The 23335-nt window shown below is 39.6% G+C and overlaps 2 protein-coding genes across 2 annotated transcripts; both read left to right on the forward strand.

Annotated features, from left to right (window-relative positions):
* The first annotated feature begins 1093 nt into the window (after positions 1–1093).
* LOC136713060 (uncharacterized) lies at positions 1094–14886 on the forward strand. The gene is made up of 5 exons (XM_066689959.1): positions 1094–1174; positions 1487–1549; positions 8798–8980; positions 14363–14494; positions 14620–14886. Exons 1-5 carry the CDS (start codon positions 1094–1096, stop codon positions 14884–14886), a joined length of 726 nt encoding a protein of 241 aa, XP_066546056.1.
* Positions 14887–18203: 3317 nt separating this feature from the next.
* Positions 18204–21746, forward strand: LOC136713061 (uncharacterized). The gene is made up of 3 exons (XM_066689960.1): positions 18204–18368; positions 20783–20866; positions 21540–21746. The coding sequence occupies exons 1-3, from the start codon at positions 18204–18206 to the stop codon at positions 21744–21746; spliced, it is 456 nt and encodes a 151-aa protein (XP_066546057.1).
* Positions 21747–23335: the final 1589 nt, after the last annotated feature.

The following is a 23335-nucleotide window of genomic DNA, read 5'->3' on the forward strand; positions in this document are numbered from 1 at the left end:
AATTGGTTTCTTGAACATGACAATGAGTTCACTGTACTAAACTGGCCCCCACAGTCACCAGATCTCAACCCAATAGAGCATCTTTGGGATGTGGTGGAACGGGAGCTTCGTGCCCTGGATGTGCATCCCACAAATCTCCATCAACTTCAAGATGCTATCCTCTCAATATGGGCCAACATTTCTAAAGAATGCTTTCAGCACCTTGTTGAATCAATGCCACGTAGAATTAAGGCAGTTCTGAAGGCGAAATGGGGTCAAACACAGTATTAGTATGGTGTTCCTAATAATCCTTTAGGTGAGTGTATATATATATATATATATATATATATATGAGAGAGAGATAGATAGACGGGTGTGTGTGTGTGCCACGTGAGTGCTACTAAAATCTGATTATGTACATATGTATGGTATACTACAGGTTGTTGTTATCATGGTTTTCTGTGTTCTTGTACAAACTATATGAGCCATACTGCAGCCATCTATTGTACTTTTCTTTAAATTATTTATTTGTATAATTGAAAGAATTCAGCTGTTTTATGTTTCATGCTTAAACATCTGGTTTGTTGCGAGTCCAAGAGAAAAAAAAAGTTATAAGTTAAATGACTGAGTAAATTATTTTTTTCTTTATATCAGTAAGGTTGATCTCCAGAAAGGGCTAATGCAAAGAAGCATCATATTGCTCTGACTATCAATAAGAAAATATAATAGTAACCGTTTGTGTTTTTATCAAATACTACCTGGTCTGGTCTAATCTTGACCCTTGTGCCCACAGAAGCTGGAAGAGTTCCAGACTGAGCTGGAGCACCAAGCTGATGAGGCACTTACACTACAGGAAAGGCGTGCCCACCTCGAAGTGCAGCTCCAAGACAAGGAGAGAAGGAAAGATGAGCAGGTAAAAATCTGTACCCTCTAGTGTAACGCACATACCTAAACCACACAGCACTTCTATTTTTTGATCTAGATAAGGCCCTGCATTTGACTCCAATTGTTTATTTGCATTTTTCCAATTGTAATTCAAGTGCTATGCCCTTGTATTATTCCTCAAGTCTAGGTAATTAAAAAAATATATTTGGATTTGTGTATATGCGAGAGGATGGTTTTTGGGGGGCGTAAATTAACTGCTTCCATATCCCGCAAAGCTATTCATATGACAAGTCTTGTGCTCCTTGAGAATGTAAGCCCTGGTATTTAGTTGGGTTACGAAGTAACACAAGACAGCTACTTTTTTCTCTGGTGTGACAACCTTAGGGCTGAATAATGAGAGATTACATCAGGTAAATGTTATCTTGACTACTTCTATGACTCAAGCACTCTTTTCTTCAGTTTACATGGCTTCTTATTTACACTGCTATCTTTTGTTGAAGTAGATCAGAACCTCTAAGATTAGGATCAGTTGTTCACTGTAAATCTTCTCCATTCTCATAGAAGTTGAATCACCAGAGATTATTAATAATAATCCAAACTATCTTAACTTTTCTGTTGGTAGGAGCAGGAGTTCCAGCAGTTTAAAGAGGAATTGGAGGCAGCACACCTGCAGGAGTTGCAGCAGGTGACATATCTATCTCTGTCGTTAGAGAGTTCTTCACCTTCTAGTAGAGAAAGGTTGCATAATTGTATTGGATTCTTCCTTTATATATAGTTATCTCACATACCCTTGATTAAGTGTAGGAAAACATTTTTTTAACAAAGGCACATGTATGTTTTATATTTCTAAACATAAATGTTTTCAAATAGTGTTACTGTCAGAGATTATCCAGTCTTGCTCTTCATGAAAGTACCGTTAGGGCTGGGCAATATGACTTAAAAATAATATCTCAATATTTTTATAAATTTGTGCGATATACGATATATATCTCGATATTTCTTACGAGTACGATACGAGTATTTTGTTAATCCTTCAATAAGCAAAACTAACAAGCAAAATAAGCAAAATACTACATGCAGGCTGTCATGGTAAATATATGCAGAATGCAACACATTACAGGTGTTGTGTGATTACTATTACGTGTGTTATATTGTTATGGGATATATATATACAGTGGGGGAAGGAAATAAGTATTTCATCCCCTGCTGATTTTGTACGTTTGCCCACTGACAAAGAAATGATCAGTCTATAATTTTAATGGTAGGTGTATTTTAACTGTGAGAGACAGAATAACAACAAAAAAATCCAGAAAAACGCATTTCAAAAAAGTTATCAATTGATTTGCATGTTAATGAGGGAAATAAGTATTTGACCCCTTCAACTTAGTACTTGGTGGCAAAACCCTTGTTGGCAATCACAGAGGTCAGACGTTTCTTGGAGTTGGCCACCAGGTTTGCACACATCTCAGGAGGGATTTTGTCCCACTCCTCTTTGCAGATCCTCTCCCAGTCATTAAGGTTTCGAGGCTGACGTTTGGCAACTCGAACCTTCAGCTCAAGATTTGATGCTACATGGCCCCATCCATCGTCCCTTTGATGCGGTGCAAACGGTCCCCTTAGCAGAAAAACACTGCCAAAGCATAATGTTTCCACCTCCATGTTTGATGGTGGGGATGGTGTTCTTGGGGTCATTCCTCCTGCTCCAAACACGGCGAGTTGAGTTGATGCCAAAGAGCTCGAATTTGGTCTCATCTGACCACAACACTTTCACCCAGTTCTCCTCTGAATTATTCAGATGTTGGCAAACTTCAGACGGGCCTGTTCATGTGCTTTCTTGAGCAGGGGGACCATGTGGGCGCTGCAGGATTTCAGTCCTTCACGGCATAGTGTGTTACCAATTGTTTTCTTGGTGACTATGGTCCCAGCTGCCTTGAGATCGTTAACAAGATCCTCCCGTGTAGTTCTGGGCTGATTCCTCACCGTTCTCATGATCATTGTAACTCCACGAGGTGAGATCTTGCATGGAGCCCCAGACCGAGGGAGACTGACAGTTATTTTGTGTTTCTTCCATTTGCGAATAATCGCACCAACTGCTGTCACCTACTCACCAAGCTGCTTGGCGATGGTCTTGTAGCCCATTCCAGCCTTGTGTAGGTCTACAATCTTGTCCCTGACATCCTTGGACAGCTCTTTGGTCTTGGCCATGGTGGAGAGTTTGGAATCTGATTGATTGATTACTTCTGTGGACTGGTGTCTTTTATACAGGTAACGAGCTGAGATTAGGAGAGTCCCTTTAAGAGAGTGCTCCTAATCTCAGCTCGTTACCTGTATAAAAGACACCTGGGAGCCAGAAATTTTGCTGATTGATAGGGGATCAAATACTTATTTCCCTCATTAACATGCAAATCAATTTATAACTTTTTTGAAATGCTTTTTTCGGGATTTATTTGTTGTTATTCTGTCTCTCACTGTTAAAATACACCTACCATTAAAATTATAGACTGATCATTTCTTTGTCAGTGGGCAAACTTACAAAATCAGCAGGGGATCAAATACTTTTTTCCCTCACTGTACATGCAGTCCTGATTACACTGTACAATGCAACATCTTGCTGAATATCTGAGTTGGATGGTCTGTAACACACTCCTACCACTAATCCTCCACATCCCTTGTTCAAAAGTTTGACTCACAAAGATACTGGGATCTAATTTTAGTTCTTCTGCCTCAATGTCATTTTTCAAATATAATGCTACCCCACCTCCTCTTCGATTTTGCCTGTCTCTCCTAAACTGTGTGTATCCTTCTAACTTGGCTTACAGAAAACGATGGGGATGAATACATGTTTCTGTCACTCCTACAACATCATAGTCACATGCCAGCACTGTGGCTTCTAAGTTCCTTATATTCCTGGCATTGAGGTACAAACATTTCAGGACTTTCCTACTAGCGGGTTCCCTTTGTTTATTTCCTTAGGGGAACATCTGCCATTGTCAGAGCTCCCTGCCCCCCTGGTCCCTAGTTTAAATGATTCTCAATTTCTCTGCCCATATGCTCTCCCAATGCATTAGCTCATTAGTTCTGTTTAGATGTATACCGTCCGGTTTGTAAATGTCCCATCTATCCCAGAAGAAAGACCAATGCTCCATAAACCTAAACCCCTCTTCCCTACACCAAAATTTCAACCACGTGTTAAACTTTCTAATCTCTGCCTGTCTCCCTGGCCTGGCACGTAGTACCGTGGAGGTTCTGCTCTTTAGTTTTGTTCCTAACTCTTTAAATATGTCTTGCAGAACCTCTGTCCTACCTTTTCCTATGTCATTGGTTCCAATGTGGACCATGACCAGTGGATTCCCCCCAGCTTTGGCCAGTAGCCCGTCTATTATTTTAGGGAGATCTGCAACCTGAGCACCAGCCAGGCAAGATACCATGCGGGTCTCCTTATCACTAGAGCACACTGTGTGATCTACACCTCTAAGAATTGAGTCTCCTACTACAGTAGCGTAGCCAGAAAAGAGACTGTGGGTGTGGATCTGAAAAACTTGGTGTGCCACATCGACTTTTCTCTACAACACAGTAGTCCATCCTTTGATTGTTATTGTTATTTTAAACATCACAGTGCAATCATTCTTTACAAAGGCTTTTATTATTTTATTATAATTAGACCATAATAGCCTAATGATGGGGTCACACTACATGAATTTAAGCACGATTTGGCCCTCGACAAATTGGCACTGATCGTCAAGATCCCCGCTGCCGAAGGTCGTGTAGTGTGAGACGGGCTGCGATGTGATCGCTTGCCCTCCAATCCGATGGTAACCTTGTCGGAGCCGCTACGATTTTATTAAACATGTTTAATATTTACGACTAGATCGGCATAAACATGACAGGAGAATAAGATTAAAGATTTATTAAGATTTATTAAAATACTTAAATACCAATGGTTGTTTCGGCGCAGGTTATTTTAAAATACTCTAATACAGGGAAAATAATATGATACCAATTAGTATCTGTAATTGACCCAGATCTGCGCTAAATATCGATCCCTACAATGCGCTGATCATACTGTGGGATGGATAGAGCCTGTGTGTTGCTCACCTCCAGCTCTCACACAGAGTAGACAGGCTATTGCCCATGCCTGCCAGCCATGTCTTCACACTCATCCTCTTTTCTCTCCGCTTTGTGTGTTTGTCCGACACACGAACACGGACAGCAACAGCAGTTTGTGGTCGTGTTCTTGTTCTGCACAGATCTGCAGAAATCCACTGATCCCATTGGTGGAGCAGCACAGATCTGCGCATAACTGCGGACATCTGCACTTCACGAACATGACCTGCAAATGTCCACATCCATGTTTGTTGACCTTTTCTCTGTGTGGATCACACGTGTTTCTGCGGGATGTGGGAGTGTCGAGGCTGTGACGCACACCCACAACAAGGATGTCAGATCAGTCCTGCAGTGTGTGTCCCTGTACTGAAGCGCTCGGGTGTGTGTGCTCCTTCACGACGCAAAATACACAAATTCGGTGTAAAATAGTCGTTAAGTGTGAGCTGCCCACTATTCACAAAGTCGGGTCGGATTGAAGAAATCATGTAGTGTGACCCCAGCATAAGGCTATTACAAAAAATGCATTCTGCATCTGATTTCTGGGTGTGCCAGCTGTCTCTTTGGGTGGCACACCCTGGCACACCCATGGCTACGCCACTCTCCTACTATAACTACCTCCCTCTTTTGGGAGGGAGTGGGCACCATGGTGCTCTGGTGCTCAACTGCCCCCCCATCACCCTCTGAGCTGTCATTGTCAAACTCGGTGTCCAGCAAGTCTAGCTCTTGGGGTGTCTCTAGGGATCGTGCACGCCCTGTTCTACGGTTACAACCTACTGTAACCCAGCAGTTCTCTACGTTGTCCTGCTCTGAGGTCTCAACTCTCCTAGGTTTTGGCGTGCACACCATCTCTCTCATGGGCTGATTGACCAATTCTTCTATATCCCTAATACAGAGCCTCAAGATCACGAACCTTGATCTCTAAGATTTCAACCTGTCGAAAACGTTCACAAATGAAACCTTCTTGGATGAGTTCATCCAGGAAGGCAATCATTCTGCAAACCTGACACTGTAGTGGGCACATGCTTCTAAATGTTAGTGTTTTGTTTTGTTTTTTGTCCAAAAGTCCCTTGGTTCCTGTTGCCTAGTCAACTGCTTAACTTTTGTGACTGAAAAACAGCACAGGTCTTTCTCAACAGCTGATTTAAATAGCTTTTGTCTACCAATTCACACCTAACTGGCACCACCTGACTCCTGATTCCTGCTAGTCCTTGACTAAATCTCCCTTCTTCAGCATATTTACTTTCACCAACTCAGCAGCTGAACTGAATTGACTTCAATTTAGGCAAACTACAGACAATGCTAACATCAATTAAGGGAAACTTAAATTAAAATGAGCAATGATAAGACTGGTCTGAAACTAGTCAAACAACAAGATGGCTGCCTCTCACCTGTACTTTCCTGTGTCTCTCTGTGGCAACTTGTAAATACTTCTGTTTGCCTCTTGGTCTCAACAGCTGCTTTAAGTAGCTTTTGTCTACCTACCCCCAATTCACACCTAACTGGTCACACCTGGCTCCTCCTGCAACAGAATTCCTGCTAGTCCTAGACAAAATCTCCCTTCTACAATCTGTTTACGTTCACCAACTCAGCAGCTGAACTGAATTGACTTCAATTTAGGCAAACTACAGACAATGCTAGCATCAATTTAGGCAAACTTAAAACAAAATGAGCAATGCTAAGACTGGTCTGAAACTAGTTAAACAACAAGATGGCTGCCTCTCACCTGTACTTTCCTGTGTCTCTCTGTGGCAACTGGTACTTCTGTTTTTTTGGTTAAATAATTCTCTCTTCAGGCAAATGCGTAGATGTAATTTAAATATCATGCAGCTTCCAAATTTACTCTTTCCAATTGTTACTCTACTTTTGATTTCTTCCCTACGATCTCCATCTGTGCTTATTTGTTGGCCAAGGTAGACATAGTTTACTTATTCTTTTATCTTTTGTTCTACTTCAATCTTCGTGTTTGCATAGCTATTGAACATGACATATTCAATTGATATTGATTCCAGTTTTCTAACTTCTAATCTGAGACCTGCATTGCTGTAGGCCTACAGGTGTTTTGGCAAAGATGAAAATGTTATCAGAAACATCAACACATTAATTAATTGTTGCAGCACAAGCCAGAATGAATGGAGTGAGGTGTAGTGCATACTTGTTTATAAGTAAAAAAAAAAAAAGCATTGAGTCAGAAAAATACTATAAGAAACATAAGAAAGTGTCAACCCATCGTGCTCGTTGTTGTGCAACATATTTTCCATTCTATTTTTATTTTTAACCTTATTAGCTAAGCACTGAGCAAAATAATCTAACAGTGCCTGATTTTAAAATGTAATATGTGATGTGATTGGAAAGGATGGTGTTCAGTTTCACTCCTATGCAGACAATACAAAGACAGACTTTTTTTTTAAATCTATTCTGACTTAGGTGCCTGTTTGCGAGATATACAAACTTGATTGTCAGATAACTTCTTTTTGAAACGTAATTATAGTAAAACTGAGTTATTGGTTATTGGCTATAATATAAAGTAATGTATGGCCAAGGTCCGAGCCACATAACAGACCTCCTATAGTTCAAGAAGGCTGCAGAGATCTGCAAGCGCCGGACTCCTACAAAAAACACACATCACACTTGGTTTTAGTTGTGTCGCTCCTTCTCTGTGGAATTCCCTCACAATTTTAATTAGAGATTGATAAAATTGCACTGAATACATTTAAAGATAACCAAATGCAGTAGAGAATAATGTTATTGTGGTGGTTTTAGTAAATCCCAGGATACACTGAAGTTTACAGAAAACAAATACAGGTTAACCTTTAAGGAAAAGAACTAGAAATGCGAGTTGGAAGAAGCCATCTTTTGATAGACAATAGGTTATAGTCTTATCTGGCAGAAGTGACAAATCCAGTCAATCAAATCCAGTTATAAGAGTTCAATCTAGTTGTACCAGTTCAGTTCACCAAATGCATAATAATGCAGTTGTTGATTAAGTATCCAAAAGACAATGGTTGGTTAAAGTACCCTTTCTGAATTTTAAGGCAGAGACAGGGTAACATGACTTCGGTAGATTTCTGTAGATTCTTAGTTTGGTATGAAACTACAGACCAAAATGTTTTAACAAGCTAATAATTAAAGTAGCTCCCAGAAAGGGTTAAATACAAAATAATGATTTGCTTTGTAGAAAAAACTGAATTAACAACGTTACAATCAATAAAATAATAAAAGTAAATTTTCCCATATTTTATTATTTTCTGCAATTATGTATTTTAATGGACGTTCTGCATTTGTGATTTTGTTTTTAACTTGTTTTTAACTTTTTTTTAACTAGGTGTGAAAGTTATTATCTCTGTTTATTTTAAATATAAAAACTATTCAACTACATATAACAATTTACAGTTATCTTGTTATTCAGTTGGTGAAATGGCCTAGTATACCCATTGTATAACATGTGTTGTTAAGAGTGAAATATTGACACCAGATATGCAGATGTTAGGAGAGAGGCATCTGGTGGTTAAGTACAGTCTTTTTTAAACATGAAATTGAATTAACTGAATTGAAACAATTTAAGTACTTACAAATCTTGTTGTTGTTGATAGTGCTGGAGGTGACCCCAGCATTGGGGGTCTCCTTCTCCTGGATTGGATACTAGTAAATTGCAGGTTAATGCTCCATTGTATATAGCTGGTCTGCTTTTTTTGCTGACTAGAGAAACTAGGAGAAATTAGAGTGGTGTGTCTTTCAAGGGCACAACTGAAGACTTGAACCCTTATTGGAACTCATGCTCCACACTGTCTGCTTATCATTCCACTGATGAACCTTGGTTTTATTCTATCAGGTTCAAAATGCTTTGATCCAGCAACAGAACCAGTGGGAAATAGAGAAAACAGAAGAGCTCAAAAAGCAACATGAGATACTGGAGGAAGTGAGCAGGAGGGCCTTGGAGACTGTAAAAGAAGAGCAAGAAAGAGAGAGGAGAAATATGCTGTCCCTGCAGAACAAAGTAGTGGAGTTCCAGAATGTGAGTTGATTCACAGAAACACTGTATTGTTGCCTCCTGAAATATGTTGATGGTGACCTACTGGTGCCAGCCAGCATTCCTAGTTAACTACATGCCAAGTTTTTGTTAAAATATATAAATTATCAGACATACTTTCCTTTAAATATAGGGTAGAGCTCATGTAACTAAAATGTAAAAAATAGTCTGCTGCTGAATTTGGCAAACCTCAGTGAGACCAGTGTGTCAGTGAGTGGGACAATTCACCAAATGGTCAGCTGTTTGTATTCACATGAGGTTCTCTTAGGTTCACAAGTCCTCCTCAGTGCTCAATACTGCCAATCCAACAGGGTCAGGTTATAGTGCACACAGCACAGCTGCATTTGTTTAAAAAAATACATATTTAAAAATGCCATTGAAAGTGTAATTTATTTAATACATATGTTAAATGTATCACAATACAAATCATATCCAAAACACGATGTAGAATTTGAACAGTTTTATAAATATAATGTATAGTTTAACTTTTATCCACATTGTCTGAGAGATGCATTTTTCAGTCATTTTCTTTAGATGTTTTACTGTAATCTGAGCTTGCTTGTCATTTGTTTGCCGATATTATTTTAATTACTATTGTGAATTTTGAAAAGCGATTTAATTAACATTTCATTAAAAATGCACCTCTATGCCATAATATACGGCAATCATCAGTCATGATGAAAATAAACAATCAAAACCATGCATACTCAAATGTAGCACAGCTTTCAAAAACACGTTCTATTGGTTATGAGGGTTTTAGTAAAACACCTGTTTATTGGTTTATGAGCCCTGTGTTTCTCACTAGGTGTCTGTTTGTTTGACCACAGTGCTCAGCAGTAAGCGCGCAACGCTGCAGTGCACGAAAATCACTGTGGAGTCGTAAAGGTTCCAATGGAAACTAAAGCACCATAACTATGTTTCAAAATAATGATAAATGATTGTAACGACTGTTAAACCAAATAAACGTATTTATTAATTCTGTACATAAACTTTACATGCTTCAGTTGAAACATTTAAATATAGTCCACATGCAGTTTAGATGGCACGGTGTCATAGTAGTCTGCAACCTGTGTCAATTTCAAACAGAACCCAGATAGAATTCTGCAGTGGGCCCCTTGGGGCCACATCCGGTCTACCCAAGGACAACAGTCAAACTACACTGGGATGCAATAATTACAATAGTAAGAAAACTGGGGCAGAACACAGTAGGCTGCCTACTGAAAATAATATAGCCGACAATCTGGGCTTTGTAATAACATTATTCATTGTGAAATAGTTACAATCATGTTGATTCCTGAAACTTGTGATTTTCTACACATCATTCATATATTATTAATATTATTATTCATTTTATTAGCAGATTTGCACCTGATATACATTGGGGGAAAAAAGTATTTGATCCCCTGCTGATTTTGTACGTTTGCCCACTGACAAAGAAATGATCAGTCTATAATTTTAATGGTAGGTGTATTTTAACAGTGAGAGACAGAATAACAACAACAAAAATCCAGAAAAACACATTTAAAAAAAGTTATACATTGACTTGCATGTTAATGAGGGAAATAAGTATTTGACCCCTTCGACTGAGTACTTGGTGGCAAAACCCTTGTTGGCAATCACAGAGGTCAGACGTTTCTTGTAGTTGGCCACCAGGTTTGCACACATCTCAGGAGGGATTTTGTCCCACTCCTCTTTGCAGATCCTCTCGAAGTCATTAAGGTTTCGAGGCTGACATTTGGCAAGTCAAACCTTCAGCTCCCTCCACAGATTTTCTATGGGATTAAGGTCTGGAGACTGGCTAGGCCACTCCAGGACCTTAATGTGCTTCTTCTTGAGCCACTCCTTTGTTGCCTTGGCTGTGTGTTTTGGGTCATTGTCATGCTGGAATACCCATCCACGACCCATTTTCAATGCCCTGGCTGAGGGAAGGAGGTTCTCACCCAAGATTTGACGGTACATGGCCCTGTCCATCGTCCCTTTGATGTGGTGCAGTTGTCCTGTCCCCTTAGCAGAAAAACACCCCCAAAGCATAATGTTTCCACCTCCATGTTTGACGGTGAGTTGAGTTGATGACAAAGAGCTTGATTTTGATCTCATCTGACCACAACACTTTCACCCAGTTCTCCTCTGAATCATTCAGATGTTCATTGGCAAACTTCAGACGGGCCTGTACATGTGCTTTCTTGAGCAGGGGGACCTTGCGGGCGCTGCAGGATTTCAGTCCTTCACGGCGTAGTGCGTTACCAATTGTTTTCTTGGTTACTATGGTCCCACCTGCCTTGAGATCATTAACAAGATCCTCCCGTGTAGTTCTGGGCTGATTCCTCATCGTTCTCATGATCATTGAAACTCCACGAGGTGAGATCTTGCATGGAGCCCCAGACCAAGGGAGACTGACAGTTATTTTGTGTTTCTTCCATTATAATAATAATAATAATCGCACCAACTGTTGTCACCTTCTCACCAAGCTGCTTGGCGATGGTCTTGTAGCCCATTCCAGCTTTGTGTAGGTCTACAATCTTGTCCCTGACATCCTTGGACAGCTCTTTGGTCTTGGCCATGGTGGAGAGTTTGGAATCTGATTGATTGATTGCTTCTGTGGACAGGTGTCTTTTATACACGTAACGAGCTGAGATTAGGAGCACTGCCTTAAAGAGAGTGCCCCTAATCTCAGCTCGTTACCTGTATAAAAGACACCTGGGAGCCAGAAATCTTGCAGATTGATAGGGGATCAAATACTTATTTCCCTCATTAACATGCAAATCAATGTATAACTTTTTTGTAAATGGTTATTTATGTTTTATAATTGTATATGTCTGCTACACCAGTTTACACAGTTTATTGCCAAAAGTTAATTTTATTATTGTTTTTTAATTTTCTTAATTGTTTTAATTGTTTATGAATATGCGCACATTTTGATAAACAATTTAAGAATCGCAGGTGATATAGGTCGCCTGCCTGTCCTCTGATCGGCTCAGCAAGTTTCTAACTTTCCGTTTGCATTCAATTTTTGATATTGGGTGTAGGGCTGATGTAAGCAATTAGACTGCTGTTGGCACTACAATTCAGCATCTATATAGGACTGTAGGTGTCCCCCGCCTTTCAGCCAGCTACCCACAGCCAAACAGAATAAAGACACTGCCAGATTACTAAATGCAATGCACGTTTTCTGCATTGATGTACACAGCTGTAAAAGATCAGACAGAGTCATTTCAAAGTGCTTCACGTTGTATAAAGTAAAACGTAAAATATGTATTTCAGATTTGGATTTAATAAAATAATACTTATAAACTTTACGTTGTAAAATATAACTTATCAATAATTGTAATATAGCCCTATTTAAAACACCCCCCTCCTTCCCCTTCTCTCTATTTTACATTTTATGGCTACTGCTCTGGAACTATAAAGTCCAGTGTCCTGAAGCTTTACATATGTTACATAGAAGAACATAAGAACATAAGAAAGTTTACAAACGAGAGGAGGCCATTCGACCCACCGTGCTCGTTTGGTGTCCATTAATAACTAAGTGATCCAAGGATCCTATCCAGTCTATTTTTAAATGTTCCCAAATTTTCAGCTTCAACCACATCACTGGGGAGTTTGTTCCAGATTGTGACTACTCTCTGTGTAAAGAAGTGTCTCCTGTTTTCCGTTCTGAATCCCTTGAAGTCCAGTTTCCATTTGTGTCCCCGGGTGCGTGTGTCCCTGCTGATCTAGAAAAGCTCCTCTGGTTTGATGTGGTCGATGCCTTTCATGATTTTGAAGACTTGGATCAAGTCCCCACGTAGTCTCCTCTGTTCCAGGATGAAAAGGTTCAGTTCCCTCAGTCTCTCCGAGTAGGACATTCCCTTCAGACCTGGATTAATTCTGGTTGCTCTCCTCTGAACTGCCTCTAGAGCAGCAAGATACTGCTATCTGTCAAAGTTGTAAAAGGCAAGGGACTGTGTGCAAGAACATGGCCGCCACAAGAGAATGACTGTGCATGTATGTAAAATATGTGTAATATGTGAATGTTGACCCCAGAAAAAACCCATGAGCCATATTCAAAAACTCACCCAATTTGTACAATACTAAAGGGTAATGTTATGCTTGATTGTGGTGAATTTCGCAGCACTTTGCATCACAAAATTTAACTTCCGGCATCGAAAATCTTCAGAAACAGAAGGCCTAATGTGCTTACATTTTCAGTGAGTTACACTAGTACAAAGAGCTGTCAAAATTGATGAAGCCGAGGTGATAGGACACAAAACATGGCTGCTGTATACCAATCAAAATGAGCGCATTTCATTTGAGCCACATAATGACATTCCTTATGTATACCTCTACCTCCATCTTGTGGACAATTTTGGAAATTGCATTCATCATGTTGAATACCACAGGCATTAAAGCTACATTGTGAAAAGTGTAGAATTTAAAACAAATGTTAAGACTGTACAATGCACTAGTAAGACCTCATCTGGAATACTGTGTACAGTTCTGGGCACCACACTTCAAGAAAGATTTTGCTGCTCTAGAGGCAGTTCAGAGGAGAGCAACCAGACTTATTCCAGGTCTGAAGGGAATGTCCTACTCGGAGAGACTGACGGAACTGAACCTTTTCACCCTGAAACAGAGGAGACTATGTGGGGACTTGTTTCAAGTCTTCAAAATAATGAAAGGCATCAACCACATCAAACCAGTGGAGCTTTTCCATATCAGCAGGGACACACGCATCCGGGGACACAAATGGAAATTGGGCTTCAAGACATTCAAAACGGAAAACAGGAGACACTTCTTTACACAGAGAGTTGTGACAATCTGGAACAAACTCCCCAGCAATGTGGTTGAAGCTGAAAATTTGGGAACATTTTAAATCAGACTGGATAGGATCCTTGGATCACTCAGTTATTAATGGACACCAAACGAGCACAATTATTATTATTATTATTTTTATTTCTTGGCAGACGCCCTTATCCAGGGCGACTTACAACATAAGTGCCAATATACAGTGAAGTACAAGGCATCAATCATTACAAAATCAATGTAGCTAAAACAGCAATTCAGAATAATATATTTTACAAATTCCAATTTACAATTTACACAAGTACAGTAAGTGACTTCCTACATCCTGGACAATGGGTCGAATGGCCTCCCCTCGTTTGCAAACTTTTAAGGTAAGGTTGTATGTAAGGTTGTATGTAAGGTTGTGCCCACAGTAGCAGACTGGGGCAGTTCTGAGCATGCAGTGATCCTATTGCAGAGATCACTACTGGACTTTACTGAAACCAGAGAAATAATAAGGATGACCAGAAGTGATTTGGAAGAGGCTCTAGATTGCCACATAATAGTCTGCATTAGGCTCATAAAGTAATTGTGTTCGTGTGTCAGAAGGTGCAGGAGCTGCAGTGTGAGAGACGGTTACAGCAACAAGAACAACAGGTGGCCCAGAACACAATATGTGGTGCACTGAGAGAGGAGCAGCAGAGGGAGATACTCTGCCGCCGGCTGGACTTACAGCAGGTGAGGCAGGCTAGAACACAGGAAGCTCCTCCCTTCATATAAATGCTTTTCTCTATTTACATATCCCAAAGTCTCCTCTACCACATATGCAAATAAATATATATATATATATATATCTTCTCCAGGACAAGGAGAGAGAGCTGGATAAGCTCAGGCTGGTGCTAGAGCAGGTGAAGGAGGAAAATGTGAAGCTGCGAACGAAGCTGACCAAAACTGCTCGGAGAGAGGAGGAGGCCCTGGCACAGGCTGAGTGCCAGCACAGGGCATGGGCACTGGATCTGGTCATGCAGTGCCAGCGCATTCAGGAGCTACTGCCCCAAACAGGGGCAACAGGGAGCCCCACACACCTCCCATACAGGTCTGCAACTAACTTACACTGTAAATATGTCTAAATATGATAAACAATCAGACAAGCTTTTAGTATTGTCAGAGGGACTCTAGAAAAGACAAAGAGCATCAAAATAGTGAACATGTCCAACCAGCATGCATACAACCAATACATGCTGGGTACATAATCACTGCCCTTGAGACGACTTTTCTCCTCCCCCAAAGTGGCAGTATACCAAAATAATATCAAAATTCTTGCTATTTCACAGGTTATTCTTAGTACATTCATTACAGATACTTCTTATCGATGGAGAAATAAAGCAACAATTGAGAGTCATCTTTGTATATTGTATATACATATTATATACACCATTAACATAAGAAACATAAGAAAGTTTACAAACAAGAGGAGGCCATTCGACCCATCGTGCTCGTTTCGTGTCCATTAATAACTGGGTGATCCAAGGATCCCATCCAGTCTGACTTTAAATGTTCCAAAATGTTCAGCTTCTACCACATCGCTGGGGAGTTTGTTCCAGATTGTGACTACTCTCTGTGTGAAGAAGTGTCTCCTGTTTTCCGTTTTGAATGCCTTGAACCCCAATTCCCATTTGTGTCCCCGGGTGCATGTGTCCCTGCTGGTCTGGAAAAGCTCCTCTGGTTTGATGTGGTCGATGCCTTTCATGACTTTGAAGACTTGAAACAAGTCCCCACGTAGTCTCCTCTGTTCCAGGATGAAAAGGTTCAGTTCCCTCAGTCTCTCAGAGTAGGACATTCCCTTCAGACCTGGAAGAAATCTGGTTGCTCTCCTTTGAACTGCCTCTAGAGCAGCAACATCCTAACTAGCGCATTGTACAGTCTGAACATTACTTCCCTTGTTTTAAATTCTACACTTTTGACAATATACCCTAGCATTCTGTTTGCCTTTTTCATTGCTTCCCCACATTGTTTGGATGGAGAAAGTGTGGAGTCCACATAGACTCCTAGATCTTTCTCATGTGTTACTAGTTCTAGTTCTATTCCTCCCATAGTGTAATTATAGTGGATATTTTTGTTACCTGCATGTATTACCTTGCACTTGTACACATTGAATTTCATCTGCCAGGTGTCGGCCCACAACTGAATATTATCCAAGTCCCATTGAATAGCTTGTGCTACCGAGATTGTATTTGCTGAGCCACCTATTTTAGTATCATCGTCAAATTTGACAAGTTTGCTAACTATCCCAGAGTCCTGATCATTAATATAGATTAGAAAAAGCAGAGGCCTTAATACTGATCCTTGTGGAACTCCACTAACAACCTCACTCCAGTTAGAAGCAACTCCTCTAATCGACATCCTCTGTTTCCTATACATCAACCAGTTCATAATCCATCCACTTACATTACCCTGAATACCTACAGCTTCCAATTTGAGGATCAGTCTTTGGTGAAACTTTTTGAAAATCTAAGTTTATCATATCATATGCTTTCACATCATCTACAGCTGCAGTTTCAAGTTTAAAAGACTTAAATCATTTAGTAAGACATGATCTACCTCATCTAAACCCATGTTGACTATCACCAATAATATGTTTTTCATTAAGATGCTCCTCTGTTTTCTGTCTAGGCCTAATCATTGTTTCCAACATTTTACAAGTAATACAAGTGAGACTGACTGGTCTGTAATTTCCTGTCCCAGTTTTGATCCCTATCCACAAGAAAGGGGACAAAACCTCTCTCTGAACTTGATAGGTTCAGAACCCAGACTAGTATGAAAAAACACTAAGTTTCACCCAGCCAATACACAAGTTCCTTAAAGCACCCATGTTGGATTCTGTACAGATGTGCATTTTAAACTTGCACTTGTCTGGATTACATACCAGGCTTCACTTATGACTAACACTGAATTGGAAGGTTATTGCTTTTATGCAATAGAATGCAGCACTAGTGAGTTTTCTCTGACTGCTTTTTGTAGGTCTACAGAATCATGCTGATCCCAAAATCTCAAAACTGGCCCAGCCATGCTTATCTGCCATCCCTAACTGTGTTGATGGTGAGAAACTAGTATTTCAGGGCACATGCTATTTTTTTACAGCTCAAAGAGGTCACAGAGAACCAAGATGCTCAGCTTTATTTAAAAACTATAAAAAACTACAAATATGGATATTTCCAGAACTGTATAGAGTATGTGTAAATTTGTTTAAAGAATCTTATACTCATAAAGTGCAAGTTTTCAAATCAAATTCCTAATCCATATATTATTTTTATTTTTGTAATGGAAATATAGTGACAGAGGTGGACTGGGACCAAAAAACAGCCCTGGACTTATACCCAGGGGAGCGAAGGCTGGTGAAGTCTGGGTCCCAATAAAGTGTGGTCCGGGGGGGTGCTGGCGATGTGCGGTGTGGGTGTCTACACAGGGCAACCAGCCCACGTGGGAATCGACAGGCCCAACAAACTAAATAATGGACCGGCCCTTCTGGCATTTTCCAGAATTGCCCGATGGCCAGTCTGCCTGTGTGTAGTGAACATAGCAATGACCACTACTGTACTGTACAGTCATACATAGAATTGGGGATTATTGCAATCTATAGTTCAAGGGAAGAATATTTTATTTTGTAGTTTAATAAAATAAAAATAAAAACACTGCAAACAACGTACTGAATAGTCCAATGCATATTTTATGTTAAATTATACGTTTCCCATGAAACTAACATGGATTTTGTACAAAAACTCAGCAATTTTCTCAGGGCCTTATTTATAAGTACTTCCCAAATAATAATGGGTAGTTAATGTTTTGTGAACGAAGTAATTGTGTGCATTCTTGTCACAGATTTCTAAAGTATTGAACAGATCTGCATTTTTCAACTGATAACAAGATCTGTGAAGAATTGAGGAAATCTGTGCTAAAGGAAAACTTGGGTTATGCAATTTAAAGTAATCTGGATACATGTATTTGTGTTTGGCTTATTATTAGATTGCATTCTTGTTTCTGTTCACAGGACTCGCTCTTTCAAAATATAATAAATAAATAAACCAGAGTTCAAACAACACACTGTAGAATCTGCAGAATCACCGCCGCATTAGCACATCAGACCAAACTTAATTATATGTAAATGAATTAAGCAAAGCGATTCACAACTTTTAAAGGCAGGCGGCAGACGTGCATCAGTGGAGCAGATAATTGTCCCTTCCCTACTTCCCTTATTACAAATAAAATATTGTTAAAATTAACACTAAATGTCTTGTTACTTTATCTTAGCAAAAAATATATAATTTAATTTTAAAGTTAAATTAAAATACACTTTTTATGGTTGCAAAAAATGTTTGTATATGTATTTAAAATGCTTTGGTTGCGAAAAATATGCAAATGCATTGGTTTTACTTTGTAACCACATTGAATGCTTTGTGCTATTTATGTATTTTGCAGCCATTGTTGTCCATCCATTCCCCAGGCTGTGAAGGCCCTGCACAGGCTCATTGATCAGCTGCACAGCCACATCAAAAAACTGTACCAGGACCAGGAAACACAGAAACGTTCTGTGCAGCAAATCACCAGAGACAAGGTACTGCCCGCTATACTGATGTCTCCCTGTGATTCACAAACCCTATATCCACACTGCAAGCCTAAAGTTTAACACCTTTATATACTAGATGCTACATGAAGTGTCATTGAACTCTATCTGTGTTCAGATTGAAGACAAAACAATAACAATCATACATTTTGATAATTGCATTAACACACTGTACAACTGGGCTCAATCAAACTATATTGCAACAAGTGATAGGATGTGAAGTGTCTGGATGTGAATAAAGAGTGACAAAAGATTAATCTGTTGTTGAAAACTTTTTTCCAGTTATGTTACTGATAGCCAAACAAGCGATTGAGTGAAGAATACAGCCTAGATTACTGTGAAAGCATGTCCAGAAACATCAGTAGCAGGAAGTAAAGACTGTGGAGGGAATGATAGAAGATGATGAAGAACTAAATAGTTAATCTTCAGCCTAGCCTAAAGGCTGAGACAGAAGGGGCATCCTTGACATTGGCCGGCAGATCATTCCACAGTTAAGGGGCCCTGGCTGTATCTAATATACACTCACCTAAAGGATTATTAGGAACACCTGTTCAATTTCTCATTAATGCAATTATCTAACCAACCAATCACATGGCAGTTGCTTCAATGCATTTAGGGGTGTGGTCCTGGTCAAGACAATCTCCTGAACTCCAAACTGAATGTCTGAATGGGAAAGAAAGGTGATTTAAGCAATTTTGAGCGTGGCATGGTTGTTGGTGCCAGACGGGCCGGTCTGAGTATTTCACAATCTGCTCAGTTACTGGGATTTTCATGCACAACCATTTCTAGGGTTTACAAAGAATGGTATGAAAAGGGAAAAACATCCAGTATGCGGCAGTCCTGTGGGCGAAAATGCCTTGTTGATGCTAGAGGTCAGAGGAGAATGGGCCGACTGATTCAAGCTGATAGAAGAGCAACTTTGACTGAAATAACCACTCGTTACAACCGAGGTATGCAGCAAAGCATTTGTGAAGCCACAACACGTACAACCTTGAGGCGGATGGGCTACAACAGCAGAAGACCATACCGGGTACCACTCATCTCCACTACAAATAGGAAAAAGAGGCTACAATTTGCACAAGCTCACCAAAATTGGACAGTTGAAGACTGGAAAAATGTTGCCTGGTCTGATGAGTCTCGATTTCTGTTGAGACATTCAGATGGTAGAGTCAGAATTTGGCGTAAACAGAATGAGAACATGGATCCATCATGCCTTGTTACCACTGTGCAGGCTGGTGGTGGTGGTGTAATGGTGTGGGGGATGTTTTCTTGGCACACTTTAGGCCCCTTAGTGCCAATTGGGCATCGTTTAAATGCCACGGCCTACCTGAGCATTGTTTCTGACCATGTCCATCCCTTTATGACCACCATGTACCCATCCTCTGATGGCTACTTCCAGCAGGATAATGCACCATGTCACAAAGGTCGAATCATTTCAAATTGGTTTCTTGAACATGACAATGAGTTCACTGTACTAAACTGGCCCCCACAGTCACCAGATCTCAACCCAATAGAGCATCTTTGGGATGTGGTGGAACGGGAGCTTAGTGCCCTGGATGTGCATCCCACAAATCTCCATCAACTGCAAGATGCTATCCTATCAATATGGGCCAACATTTCTAAAGAATGCTTTCAGCACCTTGTTGAATCAATGCCACCTAGAATTAAGGCAGTTCTGAAGGCGAAAGGGGGTCAAACACAGTATTAGTATGGTGTTCCTAATAATCCTTTAGGTGAGTGTATAATATAGTTTCTTTGTTTCACTTCCAAGTTATTTTCAGTATAGATGTGTGGTCTATCATTTCTCGATATAAAATGATAAGGTGTGAAGAAGTTTTAATGTGACTATACTGTATATACAGTTAATATGTGAGAATGCAGCAATCTGAAAAACCTGAATTCTACTTTTCCCTGTTTTCACCGAAAATGCATTTTTACCTACCACAACAAATTGGCATTACATTTTCATTCACTCTTTTTAAAATTTTCCCAAACATGGGAGGCACTGTCTTTTTTTATTTAGGCACTATTTTGGCTTCCTGAACTTCTCCGCCTGCAGCTACAGGATTTGAAAGTTCTGCTTGTTCTTCTGTCACACTTTGTCATCTTATTGACCCCAGATCAACATTCAGGGGAACAATCTGTGTGCACCAACAAGTACAAAGCAAAGCATTGTAATCTCACAAGTTTTACAATTAAATCACATGATATACAGGGAAAAGCAGACTGCAACATATTGCATTATCTCAGATACCAAATGTTTTTTTTTTGTCTTATTGAATCATATTTCAATAAAATGACACTATAAGTATTATAATATTATATTTAATATTGTGTTTGTTGTGGGTCAGCTGAGTCTTGTGGTGGTCCCTGAGTCTCTGGTTTGTGCTTGTACTGCTGAGCAGGAGCGCGAGCTGAGACAGCAGAGAGAGGAGCTCAGTATGGAGAGGGAGCAGGCACTGGACTTACTGAAGGAACGGCTGATCCAGGTACTACACCCCCTCCCCCTTCACAGAACAACTCACACTTCTACTGTAGTTTATTTGGTTAAATAGTTCTTCACATCTGCTCAGTGGAGAGGTACAAAATGGTTGCTGTACTTCCAGGTGGGTACTATATTGAATTGGTTGGTGAGTCATGTCATCATTTTAAAGTGCTTTTGGGATCCTTTGGGATAAAAAGAGCTATATAAATGCAAGAAAAATACTGTTAATACATTTATTGTATTGATTAAATAGAAAAAATATTTTTTAATGTCCTATTTCCTCAATTGCATGGGGGCTGATGTGGCTCATTCAGAACACTGCAAGCACAAAGGCAAACCACAAATTGTAGGGGTCAAGTGAAGCACACCCTGGTTGGTTTCAAGCATATTAATTTACAGAATAACAAACATGGTAGAGCACTAATATTGTTAATTGCAAAGTACTAATTTGTAAGTTTTTTTTCTTTTTTTGGCAGCAGCTGTGACACTTACATAGTTCAGTAGGGTTGTAAATCCCTGTTTAGAGAGACTTTGAAGTAACCTGTTTTGTCCAACGAAAACCAAAAGCAATTCACACTGCTTCTGAAAATCCCTTCAATAGTCGGAAAAACCGATTTACATTGGAGTGAGTGCCCATCCTGCCCTGTTATAATGCTATGTGTGGCCACTGTGTGCAGGAGCATGTGGAGGAGGTCAGTAAGCTGCAGCGGACCAAGATGAAGGAGAGCAGGGGTGGAGAAAGCCAGGTGCTAAGGCAGCAGCTATGGCAGAAGGATGAAGAGCTGAGAGCCATCCAGAGGAGCATGAGCCAGTGGAAAGACCAGACGGCTGCCAAGCTGGCCCTCAAATTTGAAGAAGAGTTCACCTCAGAGCTGGAGAGGTAATAGCTGGCCTTGCTTTAATTCACAGTCAGGCCTCTGAACTCTGCTTTCTGCCTTAACTTAATCCACTTAACAAAATACTAAACTCCTTGCCTGTCAAACTCCTGAGCTTTTGAAAATGGCCAGAGCCTTTATACCTCACTTCATCTAAATACTAATTAGGTGATACATTATTGTTTCTGGGCATGGAATGGAAAAAAAATGTTACAGAGAAGAACAACAACAGCAAAAAAGACACAGAAGACTGAACTTTGAATCCCGTAGTCTATGTAAATTGAAATATTGTCTTGCCAGTCAGGCTTTTATTCCTCAATATTATAAGACAGTAGTTAAACCAATTCCTAAACTGTTACTTTTTGACCTGTGTAAATATGCTAATGAAAAACATATTGTTATTTGAGCAATATCTTCAGCTACAGAAAACAGACACATAGTACTGAAATAGCATAGAGACTATAAAACTGTAATATATTATTTTGCTTAGACTCTTGAAAGGGTAACCAATACAAGCCCCACAACAGAGGCTTGCACTTTATCTATACTATAGTAAACTATTGTGATAATATGAACTTTACATCCATGTGAGACCTTCATTTTGTTTCACATTAAGATTTTGCTTTCCACAGATGCAAAGCAGAGTTACTAAAGGAGAGGTAATTTGAATTTTCATAGAGACTGTACATAGTGTTTGTATTAGCAGTGTATAGTTATAACATCAGTAGCATAGTCTCAACTAATTTTCCAATGTACAAAAAATATTTGTTGATAGCTTGTTTGCTTTCAGTTTCTTTATCTGTAGTTAATTTAGTAAAAATGTTGTACTAGCCTTTTATAATGCTTTTATTATTTTCAGAAGAACTCCAAGAAAAATATTTGATCATCACAGAAAATTACAGAAACTGGAATCGGAAATGAAAAGGCTCTCTGTGGTAATTATCACATTAATATACACACAATAAACTAGTATTATTCACAATTAAAATTGGGCAGACCACAAGTAGTGTTGCATGGATGTGGTACTGTGACAGGAGATGAGTGCAAAGGAGTTGTACAGCACAGAAAGAAGTATCAGGGAGATCATATATCTTACTAGGCAGACATTACCAAGGCTGTTTAAGGATAATAACTAGATAGAGATTGAGCATTGTGATCATGCAGTTTGTCATGACACATTAGTTAGACCACATCAAGGTCTGCTATAATGTGAATGTTAAATTAAATAAAGGCCTACCAATACCTATACATATATTATTCTTGTTTATAAACAGAACAAACCTACTGAGCTGGAGAAATTAAACAATCAAATAATCAATGACACCATCATTTTTTTCCAAGTCACAGCCCTGAAACCAGCCAACCAGAATAAAAACGTGATTGTGTATTAACATCTTAAAATTACATTTTGGGAATTTTCTCCTAGAAGGACCGGCCCCATTTCAAAAGCCCATAAGTCTATAGATGGTATCATATGGAAGGAAATCGCTTGTATATTTTTTATATATGCTCAGAACATAGCTTGGAATAACAAAATAAACATAATACAAGATAACATGCAGAATAAACGTTTTTTTGTTTCAATATGCACAATCATA

The sequence above is a fragment of the Amia ocellicauda genome, chromosome 17, assembly GCF_036373705.1.
Source record: "Amia ocellicauda isolate fAmiCal2 chromosome 17, fAmiCal2.hap1, whole genome shotgun sequence".
Classification (NCBI taxonomy): domain Eukaryota; kingdom Metazoa; phylum Chordata; class Actinopteri; order Amiiformes; family Amiidae; genus Amia; species Amia ocellicauda.

Excerpts from the sequence above, each read along its gene's own strand:
- LOC136713060 (XM_066689959.1), top strand. The coding sequence starts at position 1,094 with ATGGTTTTTGGGGGGCGTAAATTAACTGCTTCCATATCCCGCAAAGCT. Across the intron at positions 1,175-1,486 it reads GTCTTGTGCTCCTTGAGAAT|GAGCAGGAGTTCCAGCAGTT; the intron begins GTAAGCCCTGGT and ends TTCTGTTGGTAG. Across the intron at positions 8,981-14,362 it reads AAGTAGTGGAGTTCCAGAAT|AAGGTGCAGGAGCTGCAGTG; the intron begins GTGAGTTGATTC and ends TTCGTGTGTCAG.
- LOC136713061 (XM_066689960.1), top strand. The coding sequence starts at position 18,204 with ATGCTTTGTGCTATTTATGTATTTTGCAGCCATTGTTGTCCATCCATT. Across the intron at positions 18,369-20,782 it reads AGCAAATCACCAGAGACAAG|GAGCGCGAGCTGAGACAGCA; the intron begins GTACTGCCCGCT and ends ACTGCTGAGCAG. Across the intron at positions 20,867-21,539 it reads TGAAGGAACGGCTGATCCAG|GAGCATGTGGAGGAGGTCAG; the intron begins GTACTACACCCC and ends CACTGTGTGCAG.